Source organism: Pararge aegeria, chromosome 4 (genome assembly GCF_905163445.1).
Source record: "Pararge aegeria chromosome 4, ilParAegt1.1, whole genome shotgun sequence".
Taxonomy (NCBI): Eukaryota; Metazoa; Arthropoda; class Insecta; order Lepidoptera; family Nymphalidae; genus Pararge; species Pararge aegeria.
This window is the reverse complement of record NC_053183.1, coordinates 6,903,128-6,918,033: the sequence shown is the minus strand read 5'-3', so window position 1 is coordinate 6,918,033 and position 14,906 is coordinate 6,903,128. Positions and strand designations below refer to the sequence as shown.

Sequence of the window (14,906 nt, the reverse complement as noted above, 5' to 3'; positions counted from 1 at the left end):
TCAACATGAATGTTTTTCAGTGTCTGGGTGTTTATAAGTCTTTAGTATGTATAATATTATAAGTATTTATGTATATTATTCATAAAAAATATCATCAGTTATCTTAGTACCCATAAAACAAGCTACTTACTTTGGGACTAGATGGCAATGTGTATACTGTCGTAGTATATTTATTTATTTATTTGTCTATAGTTTTTCAGTAATATAATGAATTTTATAGCTAAAATTTTGCTACTTTGGGTTACATTATTGCTATTTTCTTAAGGATTTCCAATATTGTTTAAAATAAATTATAGCCTATGTTACTTCGTGATAGTTGGCAAAGAAATGGTTAAAATCGGTTCAGTATTTTAAACTTATAAGGTAGTGGGTACAAACAAACAGAAATCTTTCATCTTTATAATATTAACTAGCGGTCCCTCAAGACTTCGTCCGCGTATGAGCTAACCATAAAAAATAGTTATATGTTGTCACGTACTTTTTTTTAGCATTTTAAAGAGGTACAATTCCGACATACCTACTTACTTGCGTCATTTTGGCGTACGTTATACATAGCACGCATTGGAATCTTTTAAAAAGGATATTTTTGTGCTGTTTTTGCAACATGTCTCATTGAGTAGCTAGGTCGTGGTAGCTATTGGTCGTAGACTATATATAAATACTATATTATAAATAGATAAACGTACTATCCAACACAAAAAAAATCCAATTAAAACCTAAGATTAGCGTGTTCAGCTAAACAATTGCAAAAGCCTTATAATATTATAGCTGACCCGTGCCCACTTCATTGAGTGTAAAAAATATTACTCGTGATGTAATTATGAATGTGTTTTGGTCAGTTCTACCAAGTGCTATGCCAGAATTATTGCCAGACTTCCTAAAGGAAGGTTTCTTTTTGATTGCATATGTACGTTGATATGAAACTCCTTTGTAATATTAAGTTCGACTCTGTTGATAGAACTTCACAGTAGTTTATTGTAATTCGAATATTGAGTATTGACATCAATGTTATTGAATGAAGGAATGAATGAATACACTTTTATTGTACACCACATAAACATAACAAATTAACAGTAAAAATTTAACAAAAGGTATACAATTTGGCGGCCTTATCGCTACATAGCGATCTCTTCCAGGCAACCAAAGGCGTTAAAAACAGCTCAAGAAGAGAGGAAGGTGGTGCATTTAACTGTACTGTGTTGCAAATAAACATGCATAAACCTATATATACAAATATAATATGTACATATAACAAACTGTTATTCTGTTATTGTCTTGTATAATTTTAGTGAATTAAAGCCCAGAGCTACGTTTTGCGGCAATACCTGTTTTATTTCATACGTATTTGCAATTTGGCTACATAACCACAGTTCAAATGAGTCAATCAAGTGATTATGATGGAACATGTACGGAATTTACCAAAATAATATACGGTCATAAAAGGGGTCCGATATAAGCCAACATAGATTAATTCTAAATAGATTGACATGTTGAATATATAAAATAAAAAAACTACTTTTGCCTTCCCTATGGGAAAGAATAGAATAGAAAAAAATATACACTTAAAACCGTCTAATAGAAATAATATCACTAAGAAGACTACGACATGGTCTTGGTTTCATAACTATCTCGTTTTATCTCTTTAACCATTTCTCCAAATTACATGCAGTAAAAGGGAGAAGTCTTTTGTTTTAAATAATTAAGACGTCATAATTTATAATACTATGACTAATAAACATGACCTAAAGATTTAATATATTTATTTAATTTACAAAAGTTATAAATAATTTATGCTGTCGCTGACTTTTTTGTAGACATTATCAAGCTTCACAACTTCACTATCGAACTATGGAGGGTAGAGGTAAGGAGAGTCATCTGTGTATATGAAAAAGTGTCGTCAAAATGTATTAAATTAGGATGGCGCCACATTTGCATCAGGGTAACTCTTAAAAGAAGCGCCAAATATAAATATTGTTAGAGTAGGCTTGAAAAATAAACAAGGAAGTATGGAGATACAAGGAAGTAAGGTTATATTTACCACAATATTTTGTACAACGTAAGTTGTTGAAATTCTCAGTAATTAACTACTTTAGTCGATAATGACATTACATTTTTTAACTCGGCATACTTCAATTCATCTACGATTGCTACATTCATACCATACCCTGTGCATCCACCAGCGCCATTGTGGAGGATTTTTGAACTGTTATTTAGCGCATACACTGGACACTTTTTCAACTTTTCTCCCATATAAGATGACTCTCCTTACCTCTACCCTCCATATATCGAACTCAATCGTAGATGTACTCACCGTTAAGGCAGCGTTCGTAAAAAACGTTTTCTTTCAAACGATTTTTCTCCGACTTTGCAAATCCAAGTTCCGCGAAAAGCACTGTATGGGAACCACAAATAATGTGGGCAGAAGGTTGCCAATAAAAATACTTTCTGCAAGAAAAAAGAAATATGTATATATGTTAATTTCTATTATAACATTCTTGAATATCCTAAAAAGTTTTCATTAACATCATCATCATATCGATCCATTACAGGGTTTTCGGCCGTAGTCCACCACGCTGGCCCAGTTGGTGGACTAAAATGCTTAGGACATGGTATTTAAGTGTCAGTATTACATGAGAAAGACTACCTACTGTCTTTACGTATGTGAGAAAGTATCGATAACAAAAGAAAGTACGGATACTTCTAAGGTATCGATACTTTTTGCGAATCTAGTTTGCAGTAATCGTATATCGAAATCTGTGGTTTTACTAGAGGTGAGTGTTATAATACAAAACACATTATTTACAGTTTAACACATTATTAAAATGCCACTTAACTGTTATAATAAAAATTGTGTACCGCTGTTTTATTTCGATCGAAATTACATATATTTGATAAAATAATAGTTTTTTTAAACTATATATACATAGTGTACGGCGGTCTGTAGAATAGAATAGAATAGAAAAACTTTATTGCAAACCAACACAATAGGAAAAATATAATCTGTAGTGCGAAATGCAGATATTTTATTATAACCAGTTAATTTGATTTCTCTATTGTTTGGAAGTAAATAAAACGTGCGAATAAAATTAATAGGTATATACTTTAAATTTGAATTAAAGCGTGAGTTGCTGACTTTTAGTTTTACAATGAATAAACTATTATGGTTGTTAAAAATAACTGCAAACCGTTTTAACAACAAACAATTATTTCGATTAAAATTTGCAACACTTAATTTTCATTGAAAAATTATATCGGTTTAGCCCACCTCTACGTTTTACTTCAATCTTCATTAATCTGTGGTTTTACTCAGTCTTGTCTCATCCTATATCCGCGAAGGGAAGGATAATTTTCAAGTTTTATTAACAATATTCTTGAAAGTTTAAACATGAATATTCCATTCCCAATACTTTATCCGCGTCTTGTGGACCCTACTTGGTTCAACGCTGACAGCCCTTGTGACGAAGATGCAGAGCTTACCAGTATGGAACAAGCTCATCAGCAATGGGTAAGTATGACAAAATGGCTAGGTACCTACCTTCATTTCCACGGCTTTGCGAATCTTGCAACGATCCATAGGGAGAAGGTTTGAATATTTTAGAGTCTTAGAGTATACCAAAATAAATTTCATCACATATTGATATGCTTTATATTTCCAAGGATAATATGCTTTTAAATTACAATTCTGGACAATAAAGATACAAATTTGTATTTTCTCTCTCTTATACTAAATATCATTATCATTTATTATCATTATTTTAGGAATATACTTGTTAGAAGTTTTAGTTTATTGATAATAGATACATCAAAATGGCAGTCTGCCATATTGGAACAAAATCGATATTTTCAACAAAGGTTCGGTTTTCTTTCTTCATACAAGTATATGAAAGGAAAACTGTTGTATTTATGTACCCCACTGATAATGGACAACAAAACAAAAGATTTTTTTTAATTTTACATGGTATCTAAGTCTAATAAGAATTTGAGCATTCATTGTATGAGGTTTAAATTGGGCAAAGCTCTCAATCTGTCATTGCCATAGAGTCCACTGGTTCTTAAAATTTAAACATGAATTTTAAAAGATTGATATTTAAGCCCACATGGCTAATCACTTTAAAAAAATTACATTTGTTCAACTTTGATTAGAAAGACATATTTTGATTATAGCTGAACTCCATTGGCCAGCAATATATGAAACGCCCACCACTGGGAAAGCCTGATCCTGAACCAATGGAAGAAGAAGCAGAGTCTGATGAGGAAGAAGGTACTTATCTTATTTTTAAGATTTTTGTGATAAGTTCTTCTTGATGAAAAGATGGGACCCACTTTCACACTTGACAATTATTAGATTATATTGACTTAGAAAAATATGGTTGTGTATATAACAAGTATTGAAAACAAAACAAAAGTAATATTTCTTTCTAGCACTGCTTTAAGCCACTTTATCTTTGAACTTGCTGATATATTTATAGGCACTTTTGTGTTGACCTACTAGTGCCCCTAAAACTGAAATTGTATCCTGACAATGGGTTTTATTTGTTGAAGTGTAAGGAAATTAGAAATGTGTACATGTACAATAAATTTACATTATTCTTCAATTCACCAGGTAATGACGAGTCTGATGAGTCAGAGGAGTCCCATGATGAAGACGAGGAGGAGGAACTGCGCACATACACTCCTCCAAGGAACAACAATGAGGCTGACCAGGAGTTTGAGGGGAATGAAGCTCCAGATCCCAGCACTCAAGACCAAAGTGCAATCTGGCCTCAAGGCCGACCTCAGCCCTTGAATTAGGGATACAGTTTCATCATAGGCCTTGCCTATAGTAGATCTCTTCCTACGAGTGACTTAAGTTTGACCTAAGTTAATCAATTTACTATGAGTTTCTTGTTATATGGGTTGAGTTGTTTCATCTTAGACAACTATGATTCGCAAGTTATATTGTAACTTGGGCACACTTAAATACAGAGAAATTGGTTTGTTTGGTCGACAGTCAGGCAATTGATGATTCCCCAAGAGCCGGCAATGATAGTTTCATCCAAATTAAGTTATCAGAAGTGCATCCTTGCCTTCTGTTTTGGCGCTGAATGTTCTAATTTTTATGAATTTTGTACCAATTTACAGCAGCTTTTATGAATTAGATGGTATTTAATTTTTTAGATCAGTGTATGTTCTTCTTCATATTAGAAACATTTACTAGGTTTTTTATTAGTTATTATTACTTACTGTAAACGATAAAAATAAAAAAACTGTATCACTTGAATATGTTTTTATTTACAGAACTTAGCCTTCACGATTTTTCTTTGAAAGCCTTACATATTAGTTTTGTTATACAATTTAAAATAAATATTAAAATACATAAAATTAGAAACAATATTTTGTTTATTTACAAGGTATATTAAAAATAATTCAAATCCTGAATAAGATAAAATAAGCTTCTGCTGATGTATCAACTACAAGTTAGTTACTGTGGATGTATTTCACTACTAATTACATAGTGGATTGAAGTAATATTGAAGGATGCGTAAGTATATTTCATAAGGAATAACCCCTGTGAAAATATTAAATCAAAAGAAGCATATTATTTTTTTATACACAATAGCATATTTATTGACAACCCTATTGAAGTTCAAAGACCGACACGTGCATAGTATTACGCCACACGACGCGTAGTTATCTAATAAAGTGACAGGAGTCACATGATTATAATTCTGCAAGTGATGTTAGGGCTGTATCTGATTTCTTTTAGAAAAACTGTGTCCGTGGTTAACTCGAAAACTATTTAGTTTTCGTCGGTTTCATAGATAAGTCTCAGAGACACTACATAATGTACCTATAAAGCCTGTGAGGTATTACTCCAGTTTTCATTTACATTTTGTACAGGCAAATAAATTGCACAGGTGCCAAATGTAAATGAAATAATGTTAAAATAAATATATAAGGGACAATGTTGTGTCTCTATTAATACTGTCTGCCATCCATCCATATCATGGTAGACTCAGAGGTTCACTCTTAGATTGACCTTTTATATTGTGCCAGATTTATTCCTGAATCCTTCAAATCTAGAGTAGGTACCATGATTTCTTCCTGTTTAAATAATACCATTGAAAAGAGAATCCTCATTATATCACACTGGTAACATCTACAACAATATTGACAACTCTTGTTAGCAAGGGCCCAATCCTATCTTCACCAACGTTACTCCATTTCTTGGCTAGACATTTTTCAATATATTCGTGCGTGGACTTTGGATCTGCAATAATAAAATAAAAGCCTATAAGTTTTCAAACAACTACAGTATAGTTAATTTCTGTCTTATATATTACAAAAATCACAATCTTACAGACTAGCTTACTGTCTCTTTCACCACAATTATTATAAAATCATAATTAATATTATGATTTTATAATAATTGTGGTGAAAGAGGTTTATAAATATCTCTTGCAACAAAGATTGCGTTATGCTAGGATGTTTAGATACAGATGACGGGTTCAGAACACGGCATTTCCCTAGTGCGGATTGGTGTACTTCAGACGCCTTTGAGAACATTATTACGAACTCTTCGGCATGCAGGTTTTCTAACGGTGTATTGAAAAGTTAGAGGGGCGTGCCGGGACTAACCTAACCTAACCACTAGGCTATCAGCGCTACACGTATATTATTTCCATAGAATTGAAAACGTAAAGAACCCTGATTCAGCCATCGCATGAAGAGCATTGCGTCCGAAAACAGACCTCAACCTTTGATTTCGATTTTTCTTCAAATCCGCGGACTGTTGATAGCTCACAAACTTTTCTCTATTTCGTTCGGTTCGGTTCGGGAAACACTACTAAAGTAGTGTGGTTTTTGATTCTTCCATATTAGTTTGAGATAAAGTTTTGTCCTTTCCCCGGGGAGAAAAATGTCTCTGCCAATGTTAGCCGTGCGGGTGGAGAGAAGACATCAAACGATTCGCAGTACGGCTAGCATGGGCAAGGATAAAACATTATGTTCTCTCACAGCTTTATAAACTCTCAGAGCACTGGCGCACAAGTGGAAATAATATCCAAATAATATATCTGTAATAATAAACGGGGGTACACTTCTCCTATTCCATGTTCCCGTACACACGCAGGTACGCAGGTGGACACGTAAATTATATCCCTTGTCAGGGGATATAATCTTGGGATATAATTTTTATCTACTGCGCTTACCCTACCTACTACTACTACCCTGCAGGAAGTCGTTTGACGCGAGCGGCACAAGAGCCAGTGTGGCCGGCAGATGTTAATGATTATGACATCCTTTCGAGGGCTTTTGTTTTTGACATTAATTGGCACACTGGACTGTGCAGAAGTATGTACAGAATGGAATTTACTGATAAAAAACTCACCGGAATTATTGGAGCATTTAGCCAAATTCAACGTGAAGAATATTGCGCTCCTCCTGACGAGGGGACTGTATTCATCGCAGTAGTAGTGGAATGCCATTGCGATTTCTGACGGGACGTTGTCAACGTCTTTCACCAGCATAACGCCAGTTCTGGCAACAGCTTCCTCGTATTTGTTCATGAACTCCTTCTCGGTTTGCATTTTAAGTTTCACAGTGTCCACAACCGCATACAAGTTATCGCTGTCGTTACCTGTATACAAACGTGTTTAGCAGAGGTAGCCAAAGCTAGGTCTTAAATTACACCTAAGCGGTTTTTGTGGTGCTAACAATTTTTTTTTACCAAATTCAATCAATATTATAAAGCTGAAGAGTCAAAATCGGGGTTTTTTTTTTTAAATTATGTAAACATGTATGTATGAACGCTTCATAAGTGCTTTTGATTAGAATACATGAATAACGAATCTTTGAATTTGTATTTTCGAGAGCTTACGCTGCGTAAACGATTAAAGTTATGAATATAAAATCATGTACGACAAAGTTGTCCCCCTTTAAAAGATCTAACAAAGAGTCCGCGACAGCATATGTCTATCTTTTATGGAGACCAAAAAGCGGAGAGCGTTAAATAATAAAAAATACTCAGGGATCGTTGCCCATTCGATTTTCCGGGATAAAAGTATCCTATCTCACAGGTTCTTTAGGCTATTTTGTGCGAAATTACATCAGGATAAGCATAAAGGTTGAACCGAGGCATAGGTATATTTCCGCATTTATAATATTAGTACGAAAGTTCGTCGACCTCCATGGTGCATTCTTGCGTGCTGTGGTCTTGTAAGAGACGAACCGCTAACTGATTTGGCGTTCCGGTACGATGCCACTTAGATAACAACCGATAGGTTTTTTTATGGAGATGCGTGAGAAAATTTACTAAACTTAGGAAATGAGCAATAGACATGATGACATTAACAAATAATCGCTGAAATGTTGTATGAGATTTATATTCCAAGTGAGATTGGTATTTATTTTCAATAAATATAACTACAGAATCTAGCGATCAGCCATGAGGTAAACGCCGAATCCATAATATAAACATAATTTTGAACTTGTCGCTTAGTCTTTTTGCTAACAGTACCCATATTAAATAATCTTTAGCTAGGGAACAAGGACTTACTAAAACTCTAAATTGCCAATTACATATTGAGTACGGCCATGCCACCCAGCGAGCGTCTTCGCGTTTTTTTTTATATTTAATTTTATTAATTTCTGCAAAACCAAGATATTTTTGGATATTCGGTAGATACAGACTTCCGAACGTCATAGTGCAGTGCAGTTCATCAAAATAAGTAATCATGCCTATTATGGATATACTAGCTGTTGCCCGCGGCTCCGTACCTACGCTGTTTTTTGGTTTTTTATGAATCCTGCGGGAACCCTTCATTTTCCCGGGATAAAAAGCAGCCTATGTACTAAGCCAGGGTGTAATCGATCTCCATTCCAAAATTCAGTCAAATTGATTGATTAGTTTTCGCGTGAAAGTGTAACATAAATCCATCCATCCATCCATCCATAGAAACTTTCGCATTTATAATATAATATAGAGATAAGAGTACACAAAACTTACGTAAGAATCTCGAAGCGGTCGCAGCTAAATCCTCAACAAAACTGTTAAACAGTGTCGGATTAAAACTGTTACTTTTGCTGTTGTAAGCAAATATAAACGATCCAGTGTCTTGCTTTTCAAATATTGTAGCAACACCTGTAAATTAAAAAAAAAACGTTTCACCAACTCTCAGATGATGACTCACGACGTTAGACGCCTCTAAAGTTACGACACCGATTCGGTTACCGTGTAACCGTTACTGCGTACGTTTGATACGCGATCGTAAATGTTCTACTCTGCTACTGCTACTTCCAAAACTGGTACTTATTAATTTATATTTTTATTGAACTTTTTACTGGATTTATTATTGCATTCCATTTAATTTAATTTAGTTTTTTATCAATTAAATTATTATCAACATAGTCAGAATTTTAAATTGCATTCAATGTTTTTTTGTAAAGTAAAGAGCCTTAGTTGCTTTAAATAAAAAAAACTATTATTATACATGCATATAGTACATGTGTTACGGTAAACTCATTACCTATTAGTCTATAATAGCTATACTAATAGGTCTACAGGAAAGTTCTGTCCGCTCCGGTTACAATCAGTTTCAACAATTATGCGCATATTCCTGTGACACATATTTGCCTCTCTCTTTTGATCGCTAACAATGTATACACATTTTCGTCGCAGATGAACTAAAACTAAGATTATTCTTGTTAGTATTTAGTGAGGCGCGATCGTGTACACATGGCTACCGACAAATTTACGCCACTGTATTTTGTACGAATTCCAACAAGGAAGAAATGCTACAGAAGCGTATAGAAATTTATTGAAAGTGATTCGGTACAGAGACATCTGTCGAACGATTACTGTTGCTGTATCGATTACTGTCGGCAGTAAAACGAAGTGACAAAATAATAAATACTTTAGTTAATATTATTTACTGTGTATTCGATTTTTAACTCCTTTCGGCCGCCCGTTTGGATATTTCCCGTATGTTATATTAAATCCACCCAAGTTTTTGCGAGACCCCTGCGCGGCGTGGAATTCATTTTTAATAAATCTATCGATGTAAATGCTGGTCCACTATAGGTCACAGGTCTCCTCTCAGAATAAGAAGGGTCAAGGCGGTAGTCTAACCACGCTGGCTAAGTGCGGATTAGTAGACTTCACACGTCATTGAGAACATTATAGAGAACTCTCAGGCTCAGGTTTCCTTAACCGGTTAAAGCAAGTTATATTTCAATTGTTTAAATTAAAATAAACACACATTGTAGATATTATTTCAGTCATATTATATAGTTAAGCGGTTATACTAGCGATTGCCGGCGTGAACTACCGTTTTATACAAATCCCGTAGGAACCCTTTTTTTACCTGGGAAAAAAGTAGCCTACGTTAATCTCCGTGTTTTCAATTTACCCTATCCCGAAAATCAAGTTGATTGGTTGCTAAGTTAGGGCGTTAGGGTAGGATAAAGAAACAAACAAAAAAAAATCGCGTTTATATAACCTAATGTAATACTGATTATGGAGTTAATTACTTGAACTTGCTACTTGTAATATACATAGCTTTTTATTACTCCACCATAAGTTAGCCCTTGACTGTTATCTCACCTGGTGGTAAGTGATGATGCAGTGTAATCAGCCTTACTAAGACGTACCTATATATTTGAACTAACTAGGTTAGGGCACGGGCGCCGTGACCAATTTCCTAACTTGTGCGCCACTGCCTTAAAAAGGTTGGTAACCCCTGTTAACTAGTTAAGAATATATTTACTGAAACCAAGGCTCACCTGTCCTTACTTGCAGAATGGAAGTATCCTTGACCTTATATTTTTCACCTAAATCCATAATATCGCTGTAGAAGCTAATCTTATCATAAATGCTATTCATCTTAGTTGGTTCACTGGGGTAGTAGCCTATGTAAAATACTGCAATACCAGCTGTAAGGAGCATCAACAGCATTTGGAGTAAGAACTGACAGGACGTTGTTTCCTTTTCCTTAGGTAACTTTTGTCTCAATTGCGAATGTGAGCGTGTTTGTTGATTTGCACTGGTGTTTATTCTCCGTTGTTCTGGAGTGTCCTGCGACACATTTCTGCTGCTGCGTGCGTCACTCTGTTGGAATGTTGCATTCGCACTGGCGTACAATTCGTCACTGTAAAGCGAAAATGCTGGTGGGGAAGACTTGGATAATACGTTGCTGGAAAAACAGACATTACCATCTCAAGTTTAACTATTTTTCTTTAGTAACATAAGTTAAGTATTATGAATATGATATGAGAGATAGTGATGCAGCAAATGAAACAAGCATTTTTTAGGTTGAGATGGTAATATATGGTTTTATACTATTAATATAATGGTTTATTATTGAGCGGCCCCTCTCGAATTCGTTCGCGTGTAGTCCAAACTTAAACATATGCTGCCGCGGACTTCTTTTAGAACTATTAAAGTTAAAATCGTTATAATACATGATTGTATCGAAACTTTAACCGTTTACGTAGCGCACGCAGTGGAAGCTATCAAAAGAAGAAAAAAAACCCGATTTTGAAACATTCTGTTGAATTGAGAATGTTTCAAATTCGGGTTTTTTCTTCTTTATAGGAGCATAACAATGCTCCTATTGGTCTTAGCGTGATGATAAATAATAGCCTATAGCGTTCCTCCATAAATGGGCTATCCAAAACTGTTATATTTTTTTCAAAACTTCCTGAGATCATCAGTAAACAAACAAACAAACTGCAGCTTCCTTCAGAAAAGTTGCAAAATCTCATGAAACAAATATCATGAGCTCCAGCGGCACTTCATAATGACCACAAACACTGACGAGAGTTTAACAACAAAGAAGAAAATAAGGTAATTGCAATACTGAAGAAATTATATAAATAAAATTTTGATTTTAGTACTATTGTGTATTAAACTAAGCTTATATAGTACAAACATGTAGTCTAACCTGAAGTTGCAATACGCAGGTCTATTTTTAAGTTTATTGTATGCCTGCATCATATAAAATGACCTCCAAAATAGATAAATAAATAGGTTCAGGTAATAAACTGCACTCAGTTTATTTTCTGAACCTTTTATTTCTGACAGCTAATCTATTTATTTCAGACGGTCTGACACTATGCAGCATTATAATTTCAGATTGGACTAATTGTTCTGATCACTGTAGTAGATATTAACATTGTTTGTTAATGTAAATGAATGATGTAGGTAATGAAATTAATTATCTACTTTTACTTCTTGTTATTATCACTCACTTTTCATCAGAATCGTCTTCACTGTATTCAGTATTGATGTCATGCGAATTTCTACGAATATTTTTTTTATTCCTTACTGGTACAGGAGATGCTGGGCGCGCCAATTTGCTGAAATTTTATCAATATTGTTTTTGAATTATTATCGATTTACTGCCTTCAATAGTCTAGTGATTAGAAAGTTTGACTGCAGATCTTGGTTCATAAGGTTTAAATTTTTGAATAAGGCTAAAATTGTTAGGCATTGTGTTTCTGTCTTTTCTGTCAATACTTAGTATTAGCCCCAAGTAAGTAGCCTCAGTGTGGAAGATGGAACATAACAGTCCCAGTTATTAAAATAGCAATAGTATGGTGGGCCTATGCTCTATAATTATATTTGTTATAAAGGCAAAGGCCTGTGCCCAGAATTGAGTAAAAGATACAGATGAAAAATAATTGCTATCAATTTGTCACTAATTTTCCTTACCTTAAAAATTGGTGGTACAGAGAACTTTCTCTTTCGAGAAAAGAACTTGATACAAGTTTTTGCCCCAAATCGGGAATCAAACCACGCCAGCAAGGGTAGACAAAATACACAAGCTCTATAAAATCTATAAATTACTCTACAAATACTAACACCTAATAATAATTATTGAATTAGAGTTTTTATTTGTTTGAATGGTAGTTCATTATTATCAAACAATTACCAGCCCAATACTGGATTAAGGGGTAAACTGTTGTCATTCTAAGAGTAAGAAGATTTTAAACCATTGGCCAACACACTGGCCAATTGTGGATTGGTAGCCTTTACACACTTTTGAGAACATTACGGAGAACTCTCAGCCAGGCAGTTATATTTTGATTCCTTGCATTCAAAACATACTTAGCTCTGATAAGTGAGAGGTGCATGCCGGGAATCTTGGTCGCCCCGAAAGGGATGCAGAAACTCTAAACACAAGCCTATCACCACTTTTAAATAGTACTTAAATAAATTAATGATGATAGTTTACCTCATAACATTGTCCACTTCATCATGCCCCTGCTCTGTATCAGGCCCATTCAGTTCATTTCTTGCGCGGACTGCATTGAGTCCGTATCTTCCCATATTTCTATTACACAAGTATACACAGCTACTGTTATGCGTGTGAATACTTTTTCTTGCAGATGGTTTTATATGTGCCCCCCCAATCTATTTCAAAAAGTATTATGAGTATACAGATACGGCATTGATGATAGTTGAGGTTAGTTAGAATTATACAACGTAATAGTAAAATTATTTATTTGAGGAAGGATGAAATTAAATTTATTGGAGAAGAACATAAACTAAATGTTGTTTACTACCAATGTTAAATGTCTGTCGCCAGGCACCTTCTCTGTGGAGAAAAAAGTGTCTTGCCTATGCAGAGAGTCTTAAAAGTATTTTCCAAAATGCAAGCAATCTCCGTGACCAATTTTTTGAAGATCAGTTCAGTGATTCGAGTCAAGCCAAGCATAGGTACAACAAACAAACAAACAACAAACAAAATCACTATATTTTCACTTGCTTGGTTTCATGGTAGGTATAATGGTGATTTCAAATATAGGTATGTTTTGGATTGATATCATTAAATTATCACCTTTTTTCACGTTTCAAATTTAAGATTGGTCCTTGATATAGGGAGCCTTTAAAATTTCTAGACCTGAAGTATATAGAGACCAAATTCTTTTATAATAATAATCTATTAACATATTGATATAAAACTAAATCTTTTAGTAATTCAGGAGATTCGCAAATTCTTTGATAAACCTACCTCATCTTTGGATTCCCGATTCATTTAAATTTTAGTAAAATAGGCACGCTGCACTTATTACTAAATAATAAGAACAAAATTGCTTAATTACTATCAGTTCACATAATTAACTTGTGGTTTTTTTCCAATTCCAATTCACAAAATATAGCCGTCGTATTTTATGATGTTTCTCTTTATATCCTTCTTTTTAAATTCAGTCCACAGATAAGCTATATACCGCAATCAGTACGAATGTATTTATTTTTAACATCGATGCGATATATCGATTCATTTTGGCCTTCTTGCATTCGTTTTAAAAATTAATTAAAACGCAGAAATATCAATCTGCTTTAGAAAAGTTGACGAAAGAGAAAGAAAAGAACAAAGTTAAGTTGAACAGACAATTTGATCCCCTCTTTTTCAATTTTGGTTCGATGTGGGTACAATTGGTAGAATAACAATGGTTTGCGTAAAAGACAAATTCCCAGGATTCATCAAACGTAACATGACGTAGCTTGAAAAGCAAATATATCACACAACAAATACCGATGAAGTCAATGACTGTTATACGCAGTTATTAGTTCCCTTACCAACTTTTAGACCAGAACTTTTATTTAATTAACTGGATGATTAAAAATCGTTTTAAATACTTCTCTCAACCTTAGTTAGATTATATTATATTTTATCTCAGAAAACAGTAAACGAAATGCATTCACTTATCACGTGATTATATTTTTAACCCTTCGGAATAGCTGAACCGATTCTGACGAGAATTTCGCAGTCATGTATGAGTTGTATTCGTATGTAAACAAGGAGTTCGTAATCAAGGTTTTTTAAATTCTTCCAATCCTAAAGTTTTTAAAGTTTTTTTACTACACTACAAGTTAGTAGTGCCAAACTTCCCACCCGACGACTCTAGACACAATCCAGACA

The 14,906-nt window shown here is 34.1% G+C and overlaps 2 protein-coding genes across 3 annotated transcripts; one reads left to right on the top strand and one right to left on the bottom strand.

The window, feature by feature from the left end:
• The first annotated feature begins 3,288 nt into the window (after positions 1-3,288).
• On the top strand, positions 3,289-5,129 carry LOC120637841 (anaphase-promoting complex subunit 15-like). The gene is made up of 3 exons (XM_039909873.1): positions 3,289-3,505; positions 4,165-4,261; positions 4,604-5,129. The coding sequence occupies exons 1-3, from the start codon at positions 3,386-3,388 to the stop codon at positions 4,789-4,791; spliced, it is 405 nt and encodes a 134-aa protein (XP_039765807.1). The 5' UTR covers positions 3,289-3,385; the 3' UTR covers positions 4,792-5,129.
• A 122-nt stretch (positions 5,130-5,251) lies between these two features.
• LOC120637840 lies at positions 5,252-14,201 on the bottom strand. Of its 2 annotated transcripts, none has more exons than XM_039909871.1 (7): positions 13,995-14,201; positions 13,215-13,393; positions 12,229-12,336; positions 10,762-11,171; positions 8,987-9,121; positions 7,370-7,618; positions 5,252-6,250 (listed from the first exon to the last, which is right to left on the bottom strand). In XM_039909871.1, the coding sequence occupies exons 1-7, from the start codon at positions 14,016-14,018 to the stop codon at positions 6,120-6,122; spliced, it is 1,236 nt and encodes a 411-aa protein (XP_039765805.1). In that variant the 5' UTR covers positions 14,019-14,201; the 3' UTR covers positions 5,252-6,119. The 2 variants fall into 2 exon arrangements, with proteins under 2 accessions (XP_039765805.1, XP_039765806.1); XM_039909872.1 differs by having other exon boundaries at positions 10,762-11,126; positions 13,995-14,194.
• Between the last annotated feature and the right edge of the window lie 705 nt (positions 14,202-14,906).

Bases quoted from the DNA above. Each gene is read 5' to 3' on its own strand.
- LOC120637841 (XM_039909873.1), top strand. From the start codon at position 3,386: ATGAATATTCCATTCCCAATACTTTATCCGCGTCTTGTGGACCCTACT. The intron at 3,506-4,164 runs GTAAGTATGACA...TTTTGATTATAG, and splicing joins AACAAGCTCATCAGCAATGG to CTGAACTCCATTGGCCAGCA. The intron at 4,262-4,603 runs GTACTTATCTTA...TCAATTCACCAG, and splicing joins AGAGTCTGATGAGGAAGAAG to GTAATGACGAGTCTGATGAG.
- LOC120637840 (XM_039909871.1), bottom strand. From the start codon at position 14,018: ATGAATCGGGAATCCAAAGATGAG. The intron at 9,122-10,761 runs GTGAGCCTTGGT...TTTAATTTACAG, and splicing joins CATTCTGCAAGTAAGGACAG to GTGTTGCTACAATATTTGAA. The intron at 6,251-7,369 runs GTGAGTTTTTTA...TTATTATTGCAG, and splicing joins TAAATGCTCCAATAATTCCG to ATCCAAAGTCCACGCACGAA.